The following is a 17,891-nucleotide window of genomic DNA, read 5'->3' as shown; positions in this document are numbered from 1 at the left end:
CCCCTCGGCAGGAGCCATTCCGGGCGCCACAGCCGCCCCCCGCAGCCTCCCTTATCGCGCCGGGGCAGGGCGGGGCCGGGCCGCGTCCCTCCCCTCAGCGCGCCGCGCGGGGGCGGGGCGACCCCGTCGCTCGATCGCCGTATGTAAATAAGCCGCCTCCCGCCGCCCAATCGGCAGGCGCGGCGAGGGCAGCGCGGCGCCCCATTGGCCGGGCGGCCCCGTGGCGAGATGGCGTGTTCGCCGCTGCTGATCGAGCGCCGGGCCGTTGCCCCGGCAACGCGGCGGGTGACGCGGCGCGGGCCGGGCGTGGCGGCCACTCGCCATTGGCTGCGCGATCGGGCGATGGCGGCGGCCGCGGCGCCGTGCCCCGGGTGTCCTTGCGCGGGGCGGGGCGGCCGCCTCAGTGCGCGGCGCGGCGCGGCGAGGCCGGGCACGGAGCGGGCCCGGGCGGCCCGGAGCGGTGAGGGACGGGCGGTGGAGGGGGTGGGGGTGGGGTGAAGCGGCCTCCCGAGGGGCCCGGCTCGGTGGGGGTGCCGCGGGGGCAGCGGGAGGTGGATTCGCGCTCATCGGGACGGGAATCCCTGCTCTGCGCACAAACGTGAGGAGACTTTGATGGAATAAATACCTGGGATGGCGTTTGCCTAGGCCTAACGGTAGTTCTTTACTTGGTTTTATAAATGCCGGCAGTTGGCAGCGCTAGGAGTCGTATTTATAATTTTAAGCCTCGCGATGTCTCCATATCCTCGTTTGATAACTGCTGATCTTTGGTTCTCCTCAAACAGCGTGATATCCAACAGCACCAGTGTTTTTCCAGCGTATTACCAGGCCTTTTGTATTTCCGTTTGTGTTTCAAAATCTTTGGGAGTAAGATATTACCCTGGCCATGTCTTTATCTTTCTGGTTAAATGCTACTGTCAGTGCTGCTGAGGAAAAAAAAACATAATGCTGCTGTGAAACAGTTCTGGAAGAACATAAATTCATAGAAGACTATGTAGACAAATTCATAAAATGCTAAGCAGCTTATATTAGAGGGGGAAAAAAAGGCGTAATGTTGACCTTTAAAATAATTTTTGGGGAAAAAAGGCAAGCAGGCTTTCTTCATTTGAGGGGTTTTCTTTTTTCTTCCTTCCTTTCAAAGGAAATGGAAAAAATTGTTCATGTGGAAGGCAGTACTCTTAATGATGTTACTCAGTAGGCTCCATCAGACACAAAAGTCCTGACACCTTCGCTGTGGGAGGGTAAAGAAAAATATATTGGTACTATTGATGCTTAGTAGGCGCTGGTAGGAAGGCAGTCTGACAACCAGCATGACTCTGGCATCTTGAGTAACACTGAGCAGATAGATTTCCTCGATTTATTATTTTCTACAACAAATGTCAGCTGTGTTTGTGGTGTCAGAGCACAAGAAATAAATAGCAAGGCTGTCTTCCTGAAAGCCTGGTGGTTGTATTGTTAATTTCAAGGTAACGTGAGTGGATTTCTATCCACTTCAGTGTGATGGTGTGTAGAGCCCTCGATCTGCTATGGAAACCTCCACAGTGCTGGGTTGGTACTGACATTATATATAGTTCTGTATTTGGAAGTAAAAGACAGACTGCTATCTAAGTGTCTTTTGAACCTTAGTATGTAGCTATATAGTTAACATTCAGCGTAAGAGTTTTAGAAGTTGTTGATTATGTGCAATGGGAAAAGCAAAGTTCCGGTACTAACGTATATAAGAGACAATTTTATGGCATTTTGTTTCTGCACTATAAAACATAAATAAATATCCTCGATGAACTTGAAGTCTAAAGGTACAACACAGAGCAAATGGACTAGGATGCAGATTTTATAAGAGAAGGAGCATCCGTGTTCTCAGTTACGTGGAAAGGTGTGAACATTTTTCCTGAATGTTTGTAATCCATTTAAAGCAAAGGGGATGATGAAATGCATCAGTAACCTGGGAATTAGTTACGGTACAGAGAACTGTTGCAGAATACTGTATTTGAGAAGGATTAGTGTGTTTGAGGTGAAGAAAGAAATGCTTTGAATGTAGTTAACTTGAATCAGCGAAGAATATTTATCAGCGAGTAGAGAAGACACAATTGAAGGAAGGTAACATTGAGATTCCTACTGCTGAAGTTGAGAATTGCCAGCAATGGTTTGTTGGTAACTTATTTAGTCAAAGTTAGTATCTTTTGATAGAAAGAAGCAACAGAATTTAGCGAGTGCTTACGTACGCCGGTGGTAAAAACAAGAAGTTGGAGTCAAAATGGTGTTGAAATTGCATGACAGTAGGAGGTACTAAAAAATGCGAACATTAACTGAGAGTGGAGGAGAATTGTAAGCAAGGCACTTCAAAGAGATAAGGGAGATGTGTATTGTTTGTTTGTTTGTTTTAAGAAAAAAGTGGATTGAGAAGGGAGGAGCAGATCATACTAAATTTCAAAATACTAGAAATAAATATGTTTTTTAACAGAAATTTGAAGATGAGTTTCCTTACTCATCTGTTACATAGCTGGCTTTGAGACATCCTGAGAGATGACTTGCAAGAATTTATACAGCTCTGTCCTTTTCCCCTGAAACTCGAATTTGCTTATGTGAAATATTTTTTTGTCATTGTTGCAGGTTTGCTAACGATAGAAAAACAGTCCTGAAAATGTTGTCCAGACTCTTTCGAATGCATGGCCTTTTTGTGGCTTCTCATCCATGGGAAGTCATTGTGGGAACGGTGACTCTCACCATCTGTATGATGTCGATGAAGATGTTCACTGGGAACGATAAGATCTGTGGCTGGAATTATGAATGCCCAAAACTTGAAGAAGTAAGGATTTAAATTCATGTTATAGTACTTATTGTTAATCAGGTAATTGATGGGATCCAGTAGAGTAAGATTAGGTTGTGATGTATTAGAAGGAGAATAACTGTGGCAAAACCTCTTTATTGCCTTCTTTCCCATACTAGATTTTTAAAGCTGTATGCAAGCAGTGGTGTGCTGCAGAAGGTTTTCTTTAAACCTAGAGCATCTCTCCTATGGGAAAAGGCTGAGAGAGCTGGGACTGTTGAGCCTGGTGAAGAGGAGGCTTGGGGCATCTTAGCTGTGTCTGTAAATCCCTGGAGGGAGGGTGAAAGAGGACGAAGCCAGGCTCTTCTCAGCAGTGCCCAGGGCCAAGACAAGAGGCAGTGGGTACAGAATGGAACATAGGAGGTTACCCCTGTACACCAGGCAGCACTTCTGTACTGTGTAGGTGATGGAGCACGGGCACAGGCTGCCTAGAGATGTGGTGTTTCCGTCCTTGGAGGTCTTCATCCACCTGCCTGAGCATGGTCCTGGGCATCCTGCTCTGGGTGTCCCTGCTTGGGCAGGGAGCTTGGCCAGAAGGCCCTGACAGTCTCAAACATTCTGTGATTAAACCTAATATTTTTCTGTGAACAAGGATGTGACATTAATATTTTGCAATATTTTATTTTTACGGCAGGCTAGCAGTGATTGTTGTTTCATTCAGGGGAAAAAAAACAAACATCTTCATCATAAGTGCTGCTTCACAGGGGATTTTTATTATTGTTATTAGTGAAACCTAACAAGCTACTGATAAATGTAAACGCTAACTAAATCCCTTTTGTGTTTCATGCAGGATGTGCTGAGCAGTGACATCATAATACTGACAATCACACGCTGTATAGCAATCCTTTATATATATTTCCAATTTCAGAACCTAAGGCAACTTGGATCAAAATACATTTTAGGTACTCTATCTGATTTTCTATTTGGTGTATGCATTTTAATTGTTTGCTTTTTGTACTATAAATCAGTAAGGAATGTTAGCACTTCATTACTTATATACAGAACAGGTTTACTTTGATCTATGCAGAACATTCTGCTGTCTAGCAAAAACTTGAAATGCAATTTTGTAAGAGACATTGTGTAGGATTGTATAAACATTGGAAACATAGCTCTTGAAATATCTATATATTATGCTAAACTCTAAAAATTAGTAATTAGTGCTGCTTAAGCCAGTTCTCATTTTTTCAGATAATAAATGAGAAGGTTTATGGCTTCTATTTTTCAAAGTCTTATTTTGAATACTGTAAAAATTTTGGATTTAAATATCCTTATAAAAAGTGCATCCATATCAGTTTGTACTTCAGCTGCTCTTAATGCAGTCTGAGATGAGTTGTCATTCATTAACATCTAGATTGATTTAGAAGTATAAGGTTTTTTTGTTTATTTTGGTTTTGTTCACTCCCCCTCATATATATGTGTGTGTGTGTATATAAATACATAAATATTTTTGCCTTTCTTTTAAGGTATTGCTGGCCTCTTCACAATCTTCTCAAGCTTCGTTTTTAGTACAGTGGTAATTCACTTCTTGGATAAGGAATTGACAGGTTTAAAGTAAGTAGTGATTTATCGTTATGGATTTCTTGCTTGAATTTTTTTTCTTCAGTAGAGTAAATTTTAAATCTTGAATTTGATTACTAATGTGTTCCTGTTTGTTTTTTTTGTTTGTTTGTTTTCAGTGAAGCTTTACCATTTTTCCTACTTCTGATCGATCTTTCAAGAGCAAGTGCGTTAGCCAAATTTGCACTGAGTTCCAATTCACAGGTTAGTTTTTTTTTTCTTGCAGTGGGGCTTTTGCATTTAGTGTTCCTAGATGAACAATCCGCAGGGAGAGGTACACAGGTGAACGTGGTATTAGTGATACGCAAAAAGGATCAGATGTAATCTGTGTTGAGTACTGTCTTTTATCCAGGTCAGTGTTCCAAGTGAAGAATACCACGATACAATCATGTTAGCTAAGTTAATTTTAGGTATGAGTGCTTTGTAAGATCAGAACTTTAAATGGCATTGCCTATACCTCTGTTAGTGAGGCTAGACCAAAGCCTTCCATAGAACAGTTATGGATAGGAAAATTATTCTGTAGGTCTCAGGAACAGCACATAAACAGATATCTAAAGTTATAATGCTAGTACAGGAAAAAGCATATTTCTAGACAAAATCCAGAACAAATATGGCATATTTATTGGCTACAAATTCTTACGGCATACAAGCACAATCTTGCTCTAATTTTGGAAATCTACTTGGAGATGCTCAAAACCTACCTGGACATGGTTGTGCCTGACCTGCAGTAGCTGTCCCAGGCTGAGCAGGAGGATTGGACCAGATGACCTCCAGAGGTCCGTTCCAACCTAAACCATTTGTGATACATTAATGCTGTTAATACAGCACAATGTGAAGAATAAACAGTATGTTTTGCCCATTGTACATGGGAATGTTTATTTCTTAATATTCTATGTTGTAAAAAAAATAATTTCACTTCACTATATAATTGTGACTATAACCTTCTTTATTTATTTTATTTTTTTTTTTAATCACAAATATATTTTCACTACAGCTTCTCCTTTATTGAAATTAATCAAACGGGGAAAAAAACAAAACAGCAGTGGACCTCTAGAGTTATCCATGCCTGGCATTTGGAAAAAAACCCTTTCTTTTTGCCAGGGGAAAACTTCAGTATCTTTTATATTCCTTTTTTTCTGTAAGCTGAGTCTAGATAGTTACAGAAAGAAATATAACAAAAGTTAGGTTACAGATATCTGGTTAGAAGAACTTTTGAGATGTCATGACAGAAGCAGTTTTTATTTTGTCTTAAGGTGTAGAACTCTTAATCTTCTGAATGTACATTAATTAAAGTCTGTGCTCATCGTTGTCATAGGAGCCTAGAATAGTGAAGAACCAAAGATGAAGAATTTGGAGATTAAATAACCCTGTTGCATAAATAAAGACTGTCAAAGCATAACAGCTTATGAGAAACCAAGCAATTAAAGAATGCGTTCTATCCACAATAGTTCATTTTTCAATGTCTGTTTTATAAAGCCTTATCACTATAACAGTCAATTTACTAATCATGTTATGCATGTTGTACCTTACTTTGATTTTTTTGTCCTTATTGTAATGTAGAGAAACTTTTCCTTTTAGGATGAAGTAAGAGAAAATATTTCACGTGGAATGGCAATTTTAGGTCCCACATTTACACTGGATGCACTTGTGGAGTGTCTTGTGATCGGTGTTGGTACTATGTCAGGTGAGTGATCAAGTCTAAAGGTCTAAGTCTTGCCAGTTTAAAAAAAAAAAAAAAGGCTGAAATGAAACACATTGTTTCAAGAAATATGTTATCTATGGGAATGGAAAGCCAATCTATTTGTTTGGCTATTTTGGGGGACAGAGAAAGAGGGGGAAATTTATGTTGATAAGCAGTTTTCCTGTTTACATCCAGGAAAAAACTCATTGTGGTATAGCATATAGTTATTTTTTTCTTGCTGTTGTTTTAACTTTTGAATGATTTACACTGCTAGCTCATTTATCTTTATTAAGGGCATTCTGTAATGTTTAACTGTGACACTTGTGAAAGTGCAGGTGGGGAGCATATTCTTATTTCCTGAACGCTTAATTGGCCATCTTTTACAAGGGTTTTCATTACATAATGTTGGTTAACTGATCTTTGCTTAGATAAGGGAAGAGTTTCAAACTTCCAGCATAAAGCTTTAAAAATCTTAGTAAACTAATTATTTTTATTTACATTTACACTTTACAATTTTTGTGTAAATACATATTGTGCTTAGAACAGGCTAATACAAAATGCCAGGGCTTCATGTGGTCATTTTTCATTAATCTAGGCAATTTCTTCTATAATCTGCAGTGTCAGTTTAATGGTTTCAGAAACTGTTCTTCAAGTATTATAAAAAGCCTCCTTGCATATTCAAATTTAAAAAAAAAAAAATAAACACGCTTTTTTTTTTTTTGTAGGTGTGCGACAACTTGAAATTATGTGCTGTTTTGGCTGTATGTCTGTTCTTGCCAACTATTTCGTCTTCATGACCTTCTTTCCAGCTTGTGTGTCTCTGGTATTAGAGGTAAGACCCACCTAAAGACAGCAACTGAGCTTAGTATTCAGACCCTGCACTTCTGGTAGTCTATGCATTTCTTCACTGAGGTATATGCCAGCATATTTGTCTTCCTTTTGAAGTGAGCAGAGGGAATGCACAGAAAGAGTTACTGTGGCTCTGCTGATGGGCAGTAACTTCTTAATGCTACTGTAAACAAATCACAGTCGATGGTCTGAGTTCTAATCTAAAGCAAAGGAGGAAAAAAAAAAAAAACAGTTTAAATTAATGGCTGTCCAGGGTTTCTCACTGTTTAATCTCTAATATAGACTCTACAGTAGACTGTAGACCAATTCTTTTGTTGACAAATTTGATTTAAAAAAAAAAAATCTTTTTTGGTAAATAAGCTTTAACACTGTATTTCTATTTGATCACTCGCTTGTTCTTCAGATAGCTGCTAAATAAAACCTGGCTTTATTTATTTTTACAGCTTTCCCGAGAGAGTCGTGAAGGACGTCCGATATGGCAGCTTAGCCATTTTGCTCGTGTTCTGGAAGAAGAAGAAAATAAACCAAATCCTGTAACACAGAGGGTCAAAATGATTATGGTTTGTGGCTTTATTTCACCTGTTATTATGCAGTCAGTAAGGTGTCCTTGGAAAACTAATAAAGCCTTTGTTTTCTGTAGACTAGTGTTCTGCAGTCCATTGCTCTAGCTAACTGTGGTAGTTTTTAATAATGTCCCATGTATCTACATTTACAGTCTTCCTGCATATGCCATTTCTATATAAAACTCTTCTGGCTTTTCATGTGTACGTGTGTTCAGCTTCCTCTGCTTACTAATGACGAAGAGGAAGACTGTGCTGGATACTAAATGATGTAGATGGAAGGAGGAGAGAACCCTTTAGCTTTAGACTTGTGAGGCATGAGAAACAAAAAATTAAAACAATTAATTTTAGTAGGTTAGATAACTAATTACAGTTGAAAAAAATACTTGTCTTGCTTTTTGTTTTTAATACAGTCACTGGGTTTGGTTCTTGTTCATGCCCATAGTCGGTGGATAGCAGAACCAACTTCTCAAAACAGTACATCAGAAAATTCAGTGGGATTGGATGAGAACGCACCAAAGAGGATTGAACCTAATGTTTCACTATGGCAGTTCTACCTTTCTCGGTAAGTGACTTCACATAAGAGACCAGTGTGTCATGGTGTATTCTCCAGGCAGTGGTCCTTAGGGTGCAACAGCAACAAACCTACAAAGCTGACCAGAATTTCTGGAAACCTCAGATGACATTTTTTAAGAAATACTTCAACATTTTGCTATTCCTTTAGTCTCCTTGAAGTAATAAGAAAGATCAGGAGGCAGCTCTACTGGATGCATCATAACTGGGACTGGAGGGCTGGAGCACCTCTCCTTTGAAGAGAGGCTGAGGCAGCAGGAGCTGTTCAACCTGAGATGGCTCTGGGGAGACCTCCATACCTAAAGAGGGCCTGGGGAAGGACTCTGTCAGGGATTGTAGTGATAGGACAAGGAGTAATGGTTTTCAACTAAAAGAGGGTAGATTTAGATTAGATATTAGGAAGAAATTCTTTACTATGAGGGTGGTGAGGCACTGGAACAGGTTGCCCAGAGAAGATGTGGATGTGCACTTCCCAGCACACAGTGTTCAAGGCCAGGTTGGATTGGGCTTTAAGCAACCTCGTGTAGTGGGTGAGGGCCCTGACCATGGCAGAGGGGTTGGAAATAGATGGTATTTAAAGTCCCTTCCAACCCAAACTACTCTGATTCTATGATAACACCACCTTTTCCCAACAACCCTGTCACTTTTCAGAGCACACTGAAAAGTTAAGCTTTCTGACTGTGCTAGTGTCGTTATTTCTGCAGTCTCTGACCATTCACATAAAAGTATAAAAAGAGATCCATGTCAGTATTGCTCTTGCCTCAGCTCATCTGAAAGCTGAGCAGCTGTGGTTCTGTATTTCTTCTGAGAATTCAGAACTGTGTCTTACAGAGTATTTTCCCCGGTCTCAGAAATTCAGCTTGCACCACAGTAGTCATTAGTGGCAGAGGATGATAATTGATTGACTCTTTCTACTTTATAATTGGGAGATAGGTGTTAAATGAATATGATTTACCTGTTGAATAGTGATTATTGTAGTAATTTCTTTTACTGTGACTGCTCTTTAACTAAGATTTTGTAAATAGTTAATGAAATCTGAAAATACATAAGCTAATAATACAAAGAAAGAATTCTCTACCCTAAACTAGCACACTTGAATTCCCTGTAAAAAAAATGTGTTTTGACTGGCATCTGAATAAGTGTATAAATGATGGTCAAACTACTATCCTTCCTAAAAGAAAGGGGTGTCAGAATGTTGTTAAAACACACAAATCATATCGTACATTTAATTCTTGATTTTTGTCCTTTTATAGAATGGCCAGTATGGATATTGAGCAAGTAATCACTCTTGGATTAGCCCTTCTTCTTGCTGTGAAATACATCTTTTTTGAGCAAGCAGAGACTGAATCCACGCTTTCACTGAAGAATCCCATAATATCTCCAGTGATGGTTCAGAAGAAGGTCCCTGAGAATTGTTGCAGGAAACAATCTGGACTTTTGAAAAACAATCTGAAATCTAACACAGTAGAAGCAGCTTCTGTTCCCAGAGATGACAATGGTAATTTTTAGCATCTGAGTCTTTGCAACAGATAATGAAAACCTGTATTAGCATGTTATATTTGAAAACAAAACTTAAGATTATTGTAAACCTAAGTTCATTTTAATTATCTTTATACAGCAGAAGTCATAAAACCTGTATTAGCAGAGTCATCAACCAAGGCTACGTTTGTAGTAGGCAGCAGCAACCCTGTGGAAACTACCTCAGTTAATAATAGAAAAGAGGAGGAAATCGAGTTACCTAAAGAACCTCGTTCTATTGAGGAATGTGTTCGTATTCTTGGAAATGCAAAGGTATAGAAAACCTTTTTTATAGCTTCTGACAAAATCTGATTTAAGAACTTCTGCAATTTGTTTTCTGGCTTTGAAATGGTCCCATTGATGTTAAAGAGTTACATGGCATTAAGAACTTGGAAAGGAGAGGTGGAGAACACAAATCCCTTTCATAAGTTGTTTCTGCTCCAGTCAGTTTCTGTTGCATTTATTTCTTAGTAAAGATGAGGAAATCAGAAAGGTGTATGGTTTTTGAAGTTTTACGTTAAAAGTCTTCTATTATGATTATCTCTCTCCAAGATGGGGCTGGAGAGAAGAAGCAGCTTCATTGTTCATGGCATACCAAGTACTTGAGGTTTCACTAAGTTCAGTTATAAGAGGGTGTAAAAAGTTTTATAGTAGGCCAGGATATGATCAAAAACCTGACATTGGCAGTTCTTTTAGATAGGATCTGATCTTACCAAAGTAAAGTTACCTTCTTTCATTTGGAAACATTTAAAAGGATTTTCACCAACAGAATCTATACTTACTTTCTCCATCCTTTACATTTCCAGAAGGGAGCAAAATTCCTCACTGATGCTGAGGTTATCAGCTTAGTTAATGCTAAGCATATTCCTGCATACAAACTGGAAACCCTGATGGAAACTCAGGAGCGAGGCGTGTCAATTCGCAGACAGATGTTATCACAGAAACTCCCTGAACCTTCTTCTTTGCAATATCTTCCTTATAGGAACTATAATTATTCTTTGGTAAGTAAAAAGCAGACAAGTAAAACTCAGTGTGAACAGTTTTAAAAATCTATGAAACATTTGCTTAAAGTGATAAGTGTGAACTAACTAACAAGCTTGGTCAAAACTGGTATTAAAAAAAAAAAAGGCAAATATATGGCACTAGCTTTTACTGCTTCAATGTTTCTAAACCTAGAGAAGTAAGTTAGTTTTGTAGCTTACCCAAAAATATTTCCAACCAAGATATACAGTTGCCTTATCTCATAAATATGTAATTCTGCCAATACTGAGGATAAGTTCAGCTGGATGAATATATTACACTGATCGCAAGTTAAAATGAAAACTTATTTAAAATTCACTTAACACTATTAAATTTTGAAGAGCATTTAAGACTTAGTAAGATTTAATAGATCCGTCAAATACTTTATTTTAACAGTATCATCTGTTGAAAACTATAACTACAGCTCTTGGAGCTGGGAATTGTTTGCTTTATCCATAGGATTGTGGGTTTCTAGCTAAGATACCTTGCTGTAGTCACATAAACAGTTTGTATCGTGATACTGTGCCACTCAACTGGTAATCTTGCTGATACCTTTTTGTATTATTTTTTTGCAAGGTTATGGGAGCTTGCTGTGAGAATGTGATTGGCTATATGCCTATTCCTGTAGGCGTAGCAGGACCATTGTATTTGGATAACAAAGAATTTCAGGTTCCGATGGCAACAACAGAAGGATGTCTTGTAGCAAGCACCAATAGAGGATGCAGAGCAATATGTGTAAGTACAATTTGACAAGCTTAAACTTTCAGTAAAGCGTGTTTGAGGGTGATAGAAGGCATATTTTTGACTTAATAAAAGCTAAAATTCAGTTTCAGCAATCCTGTTTTGTTTCTATCCTGCTTTGATTTGTAGCTCGGTGGAGGAGCAAGTAGCCGCATTCTAGCAGATGGGATGACTCGAGGACCTGTTGTAAGGCTGCCCAGCGCTTGCCAGGCTGCAGAAGTGAAGGCTTGGCTCGAAAGCCCTGAAGGCTTTAAAATAGTGAAAGAAGCTTTTGACAGCACTAGTAGGTTAGTACAGTGGTTATTGTGGCCTTATTTCCTGATACAAGGCTTCTGTGAATGGTAGAAAGCTCCTAATTGTATTTCTGCATGCTGCAGTGCAGGAAATGGCACATTTCATTTTGCCTATCCCATGTAGTGTGAATCTTAAGAAAACAGAAGTAACTCTAGCTTTACAGCTAGGCTCGTAATAAACATTTTGCAGTAAGTGGTAAACAATTGTGTCATATCAGCAAATACCCTTGCTTTGTATATTACTTAATGCATTATTTATTTTGCCTAAACAGTTAAAAAAACATCAAAGCTCTAAAACTCAGCTGTATTTTTTGTAGTACTATACTAAAAGTAATTTAAGCTTTGGAATCTAGCTCTTCTGATAATATTACTAATGTGAAGGTTCCAGTGAATATAGGGTAAATTAAAACTAGAACAGAAACATTTAGAAAAAATAAAACTGTATTAAGAATAAGTTTATTTCAAATCCTAGAGTTTCTTCTAAGACTTAGGATTGCTTGCTTTGTTAATGAAATCTTTCTGTAAATCTTCCTAATCCATTTTGTTTCTTACTGATGCTACAAGCATTGACCACGGACATGCATGTATTTTGGTGATAATCAACTCATGCTGCTGTTTAAGTGCAGTATTTCCCAGTTCCTGATTGCCCTTACTCTGTAGGAATAAGGCTTTGATTTATGGAGCTTGCACCATTGCTGAAGATGGAAGAGATTTTGCCGTGCTGTAAAACTGACATAAAATTTTCCAAGGTGTAGAAAGCATAAAAAGGCAAGCAATGCTCTCAGGAGCAGTACACTTTGAAGTATTTACTTAAGAGAACTATATGCATGGTAGCTGAAGATTTTTTCCTATGCTGAGGGAGGAAGAGAACAGATGGCAGATAGTGCTGTTAACTACACTGTGCTACGAGTTACTGTCATTTTGCTACTTAAAATTCTGAAGGATTTTAGTAATCATTACATTTTCTTGCAGGTTTGCCCGCCTACAAAAACTTCTCATAAGTTTGGCTGGTCGGAACCTTTATATCCGTTTTCAGTCAAGAACAGGGGATGCAATGGGAATGAATATGATTTCCAAAGTAAGGTTCAGACCCTATAAGTCTTTTTAATAAATATGTATTTCTATTAAAATAAATTGTATGCTATTAATTTGTGATTACCTGGTATGTGAAGCTGGAAAGTGAAAAACAAGATGCAGCTCTGTTTGCAGTGCTATAAAACAATATATATATATATATATATATATATATATATATATATAAATGCTTTATATATATATATATATATGTATATTATATATATATAAATGCTTGCTCTTTTTGAGCATAAACAAGAAGAGGATGAGAACAACCAAAGAAAAAAAGGTTAAAGTAACTCTGCATTTTTTTTTTTTAAATAAAGTATTCCTGATAATATAAAAGTTAAGCTGCTCGTTCTGTTGTTTTGGGCCAAAGATTTATTTTATCCATCAGTATTTAATCTGTTACTGTGTTTATCACTTTTTCCAAATAAAGGATGAGGAATCTGGTAAGTGCCAGCAGGATAGTTTGGTCTTTATTTTTTAAATATGAATGTGGAAGACCATTAAACAGCATAAGGCATCGTATGTGTCATGTCTGAGATAGAATCAGGAGTCAATATTAAAGTCTATATAAAGGTTCTATATAAAATTTCTTAGAACCATTACAGAAATGAGTCTGTCCCTAGATAAGTACTAAATAAAGCAGACATTCTGTCTGATTTCCTAGTGTAGAGAAGCTCTTCACAACTGCATTCAAAATGAATTAATTTCTTGCCTGTCATGTTTGACTTGGTTCACGCTGTTATCTCTAGTATGGGAAATGTATGCCTGTTCTCCTGGAATGTATCCAGAGAATCCATACGTACTGGCAAGAACCCAGTGCTGTTTGTTATTCTCTATGTAATTCTCAGAATGTAGAGAAAGGATGGTGATTGTGCTACCATATGTGCCTGTTTCAGGTTTCTTGTGGAATTCTGTTCTTTTCCTCATCTGTAATTAGTGATCTGATTAGACTTCATCTGATCTTGCTATTCCAGTGGTCTTGAGTAGCTTGCTTTGCAACCATAATCAATACGCTAACATTTAATGATACATACCTGTTTCTGTTCTAACAGGGTACTGAAAAAGCTCTGGCAAGACTTAATGAGGAGTTTCCGGATCTTCAGGTTATAGCTATCAGTGGTAACTACTGTACAGACAAAAAACCCGCTGCTATAAACTGGATAGAAGGAAGAGGGAAGTCTGTTGTCTGTGAAGCAGTCATTCCAGCTAAAGTTGTTAAAGAAGTAGGTGTCTGCATTCTTTTTACTTAATTTGGTTCATAAAAATGTATGCATATTACAAAACTGATACACATTTTAAGTCATTAACTGTTAGTTGCGTTCCTTGTAAGGTTATTCCTGTGTGTATTTTCAGACTGTTGCCGTCCAATATATCACTTCACATGAGAATCTCATAGGTCATACATTCTTTTTCCTTTCACTGGCTTTTCAAAGATAATGTGCTATATATTTAATCTATTCAAAAGCATTAGGAGTTTCATTTTTTTCCTTCAAAAAATTATACCACAGCTTGATAGACTTTTACAGATTAAAGTCAGTAATTTTGATCAGTTCACTCATTTGTTGTCTCTTGCACAAACATGGCATTCTAGTCAAAGTTTATATACACCCTACAAGAGGAGAAACTGATAATTAAGTGATACCAGTTATTCTGAAGCTGCGTTACTGTCTTGCATGATTTTGAACAAAAGTAAAAGTAGGCATCTATGCCAACGATTGAGTCAAATTTCCATATGGAAGCAAATGAGGTTAGGGGGGAGGGCTGATTAACATGAAATAGGGTATTTCTACTCCTGATTAAGGAACAACCTATCGCTTTGTTTAGGTACTGAAGACAACTACTGAAGATATAGTTGAAGTGAACATAAACAAAAATTTGGTGGGTTCTGCTATGGCTGGCAGCATAGGTGGCTACAACGCACATGCAGCAAACATTGTTACAGCTATCTATATTGCCTGTGGTCAGGTAAGTTTGTTTATACCTAATCGGCTTTTCTTTAGTAGAGTAGCTCTTAACTGAACACTTCAGTTGAATGTGATGTTTTTTTCTTCTTCCTGATCTAAAGGATGCTGCACAGAATGTGGGCAGCTCTAACTGCATCACTTTGATGGAGCGGACCGGTGCCACCAATGAAGACCTGTACATCAGCTGTACGATGCCATCTATAGAAATAGGAACTGTTGGCGGAGGCACCAACTTGCTACCGCAGCAGGCCTGTTTGCAGGTATAAAGTAGGAAGCTTCCTGAATCAAAGCTTGCTTTCACATTGTTTTTATTATGTTCCACTGTTGTGTGAATTAAGCTTAAATTAATATTAAAGAAATTTAAAGCTAGCTGATTAGATGTAATTTATAAAAACTCGAATAATAAAATTTAGCATAAATTTAGTTAGTTTTCACAGCGTAATACATCATTTTTTTTTCCCTCCAGATGTTAGGGGTTCAAGGTGCAAGCCAAGATAACCCTGGTGAAAATGCCCGTCAGCTTGCTAAAATTGTATGTGCTACAGTGATGGCTGGGGAGTTATCTCTAATGGCAGCTCTTGCTGCTGGGCATCTAGTCAAAAGCCACATGACCCACAACAGGTAAGAAATTTCCTATCTTTCTCTGCTATTTGCCCTTTTTACAAGTATACATGATCAATAACAATTATATTAATATTTGTAACATTTAGCAACAGTCTGTCACTGTAATATAACTGACTTGGTTATCTTACTGTTTTTATCAGGTCAAAAATAAATCTACAAGATCTGCAAAGAACCTGCACCGAGAAGGCAGCTTGAATACTAAAGCTTTGAAATGAAGAATTGTTCCACCAACTGACTAGGCGCACAGGAAAAAAAAAAAGTAATCTGTGAAGTTTAGAATGAAAATCACCTTTGATTCAGATTTCCATGGACGATAAACTGAGAGATAATGGACTTGCGTGAGACCACTTCAGTGGTTAGAGATAACTTCGTGAAAGAAGTCCTGTCAGCTGTCTTGAACATAGCTTTGGAATTCTCACTCTTACACATCATCTTCTGAAGGGTCAGTCCTATGTTTTTACAAGTTGACATTACTTCAACTTGTAAACTCCTAGTAACTAGCAAGGTGAAAAGTGATATGTACTTTGTACAGTTGTTTGTTTTGTTGGTGGCTTTTTTCTTTTTTTCTTTTTTGTTGGTTGGTTTGTCCAACCTTGGCTTGAATGCACTGGTCCTTCGTAAAGTGATGGCAAACCTGATCACTTACCATGAACTCCCAGTTTTAATTTCTTTCAGATGGTAACGTTAGGTCTTTGGCTCCGAGACCTTTTTATTAAATCACATTAGTTTTATAGAAACCTCTGTCAATATATAGTACTTTTTTGCTGCTGCTTCAGCTAAGCAGCATTCAATATTTTAACTATACAGTTTAGGTTATTCCTTTAAAGAAAACTTGTGACCTACAAAGTGCTGACCTTTTAAATCTAGTATGTACTGAAGTGGGGAAAATATCTCAACTGTTCTGTCATTTTCTTCAGGTACAAAAAGTTGAAACTGATCACATGTCAGAGCATAATAATTTAAGCAAATGCAGCTTCTTGAACTTCTTGGTTAGGAGTGCATTCAGACAACAAAAGTCAGTAACAGATGTTTACACTTCTTAAAAGAAGTCTCTTAATGTACAACGTGTTTGCATATTGCTAAATGTTTTTTGTTTTTAGTGTTTGACGCTTATTCCCCAGGAATAAGTGTGTATCCACTGCTTATGCTGAGATAAAATGAAGCCAGAAAATCATACTGTTCTTTAATGCTACAGGTTTTTTTTAATGTTTTAATTCTTTTTTTTTTTATTTTTTTGGGGGGGCAGTGGAGTATTTATTTAAGAAGTCTTTTTTAAATGAAAAGTACTAATTAAAGGAATTCATTGAAATGACATGTTAATACAGCAGATTTTGTATTAAAATATTGTATTTGGACCAGTGAAGCAGTCTCAGGTGTTCTTAATGTAATAGAGAAAACACAATTGTATTCTAGTTTGATTCACTTTTTGGAAGATTGTTAAATGCCTTGCCCTGTCTAGTTGATCACAGGAGGGAAATTGTTAATATGCTTGATGATGATTTTTAGGGGGAGAGGGGTGGAAAGGGATTTAGGGTGGAATCAGTGGATTGGACTAGCTGGATTTTGTAGAGGAATGCAGTGGCATTTTTCATGGGGTGACAAGCAGAGGTGCTCTTCAAAGTGCAACTTCGATATAAATCATGATGAGTTGTTTTGTAGTACATCAACAAATTAATATTACTGTAATGAGCTCATAAAGCTACTGTGCAAGCATGAAGTCATACATGCTAGATATGCTATGATAGCATGTAAATACCATGAATGTTTATCTTCCTGCAGTATTGTTGTTAATAGCTACCATTTTATTTAAGGAGGAACTACTTGGTTTCTATGTTCATTCAGTGAGCTTATTTAAAGTAACACTGTACTGGCAATAAATGGTCATTCAGTGTTCATTTTGGTGGATTTAACTGACATTCTGTCTTGCAGAATTAACATTTTGTATTATTACTAAATTGTGTACATTTTGGTACAGAACTACTTTTTCAGTTTCAGTAAAACAATGGAAAACTTACTGGTTTAATTGTGATATTTTAAGGTTATCTTATGACACTGATCTTATTAAGCAACATAAAATGAAGCTTAAGGACTGCAATACAGTACTCAACACAGTGGGGATATGATACTAGAATATTTTATTGCAGAAGCCTGTAAACATTAAATAAAATAAAAGCTAAATTGTGTGGTTTGTCCATTTCACTTCAGCATTAGTGGTACCTTTTGTTGAGGCTTATTTGTGTGTTCTTTATGTTTCCCACAACATTGAATTGAAACGTCTGGCAGTTTCTCATGTGTCTACTAAAATAAGTTTCAAAGCTACTTTTTTAAGTTACCACCTGAATTCTAAACACAGCTTTCACCCAGAAACTATATTTTTATTGAAATAGGCAGTACTGCCTATGTTCTTGCAAGATGTGTTAGTGTGGAAAAGTGAAAGAACATGTTAGGATCACATCAACAACTGCCTGATAATACAAGTTCTGCTATTGTACATTTCCTTTAAAAGATTAAAAGAACAGATATGATCTTTATATATGTATTTTTCCTTTTCCTCACCTGTTTGATCTTTGTCGCATCCATCACTCTAATCAACCAGACAAAGCA

At 37.6% G+C, this 17,891-nt stretch overlaps 1 protein-coding gene across 2 annotated transcripts; it reads left to right on the top strand.

Annotated features, from left to right (window-relative positions):
- Positions 1-311: 311 nt before the first annotated feature.
- Positions 312-17,486, top strand: HMGCR (3-hydroxy-3-methylglutaryl-CoA reductase). 2 transcript variants are annotated; one of them, XM_027446071.3, is made up of 20 exons: positions 312-460; positions 2,608-2,803; positions 3,615-3,726; positions 4,288-4,375; positions 4,501-4,585; positions 5,960-6,065; positions 6,788-6,894; positions 7,355-7,471; positions 7,885-8,036; positions 9,298-9,542; positions 9,666-9,835; positions 10,369-10,563; positions 11,159-11,317; positions 11,453-11,610; positions 12,589-12,694; positions 13,752-13,922; positions 14,524-14,664; positions 14,765-14,923; positions 15,130-15,284; positions 15,428-17,486. In XM_027446071.3, the coding sequence occupies exons 2-20, from the start codon at positions 2,639-2,641 to the stop codon at positions 15,480-15,482; spliced, it is 2,646 nt and encodes an 881-aa protein (XP_027301872.1). In that variant the 5' UTR covers positions 312-460; positions 2,608-2,638; the 3' UTR covers positions 15,483-17,486. The 2 variants fall into 2 exon arrangements, with proteins under 2 accessions (XP_027301872.1, XP_027301871.1); XM_027446070.3 differs by having other exon boundaries at positions 9,663-9,835.
- Positions 17,487-17,891: the final 405 nt, after the last annotated feature.

Source organism: Anas platyrhynchos, chromosome Z, assembly GCF_047663525.1.
Source record: "Anas platyrhynchos isolate ZD024472 breed Pekin duck chromosome Z, IASCAAS_PekinDuck_T2T, whole genome shotgun sequence".
Taxonomy (NCBI): Eukaryota; Metazoa; Chordata; class Aves; order Anseriformes; family Anatidae; genus Anas; species Anas platyrhynchos.
The sequence above is the reverse complement of the archived record's forward strand: the minus strand, read 5'-3'. Positions and strand labels throughout refer to the sequence as shown.

Excerpts from the sequence above, each read along its gene's own strand:
- HMGCR (XM_027446070.3), top strand. The coding sequence starts at position 2,639 with ATGTTGTCCAGACTCTTTCGAATGCATGGCCTTTTTGTGGCTTCTCAT. Across the intron at positions 11,318-11,452 it reads GAGGATGCAGAGCAATATGT|CTCGGTGGAGGAGCAAGTAG; the intron begins GTAAGTACAATT and ends TTTGATTTGTAG. Across the intron at positions 12,695-13,751 it reads GAATGAATATGATTTCCAAA|GGTACTGAAAAAGCTCTGGC; the intron begins GTAAGGTTCAGA and ends CTGTTCTAACAG.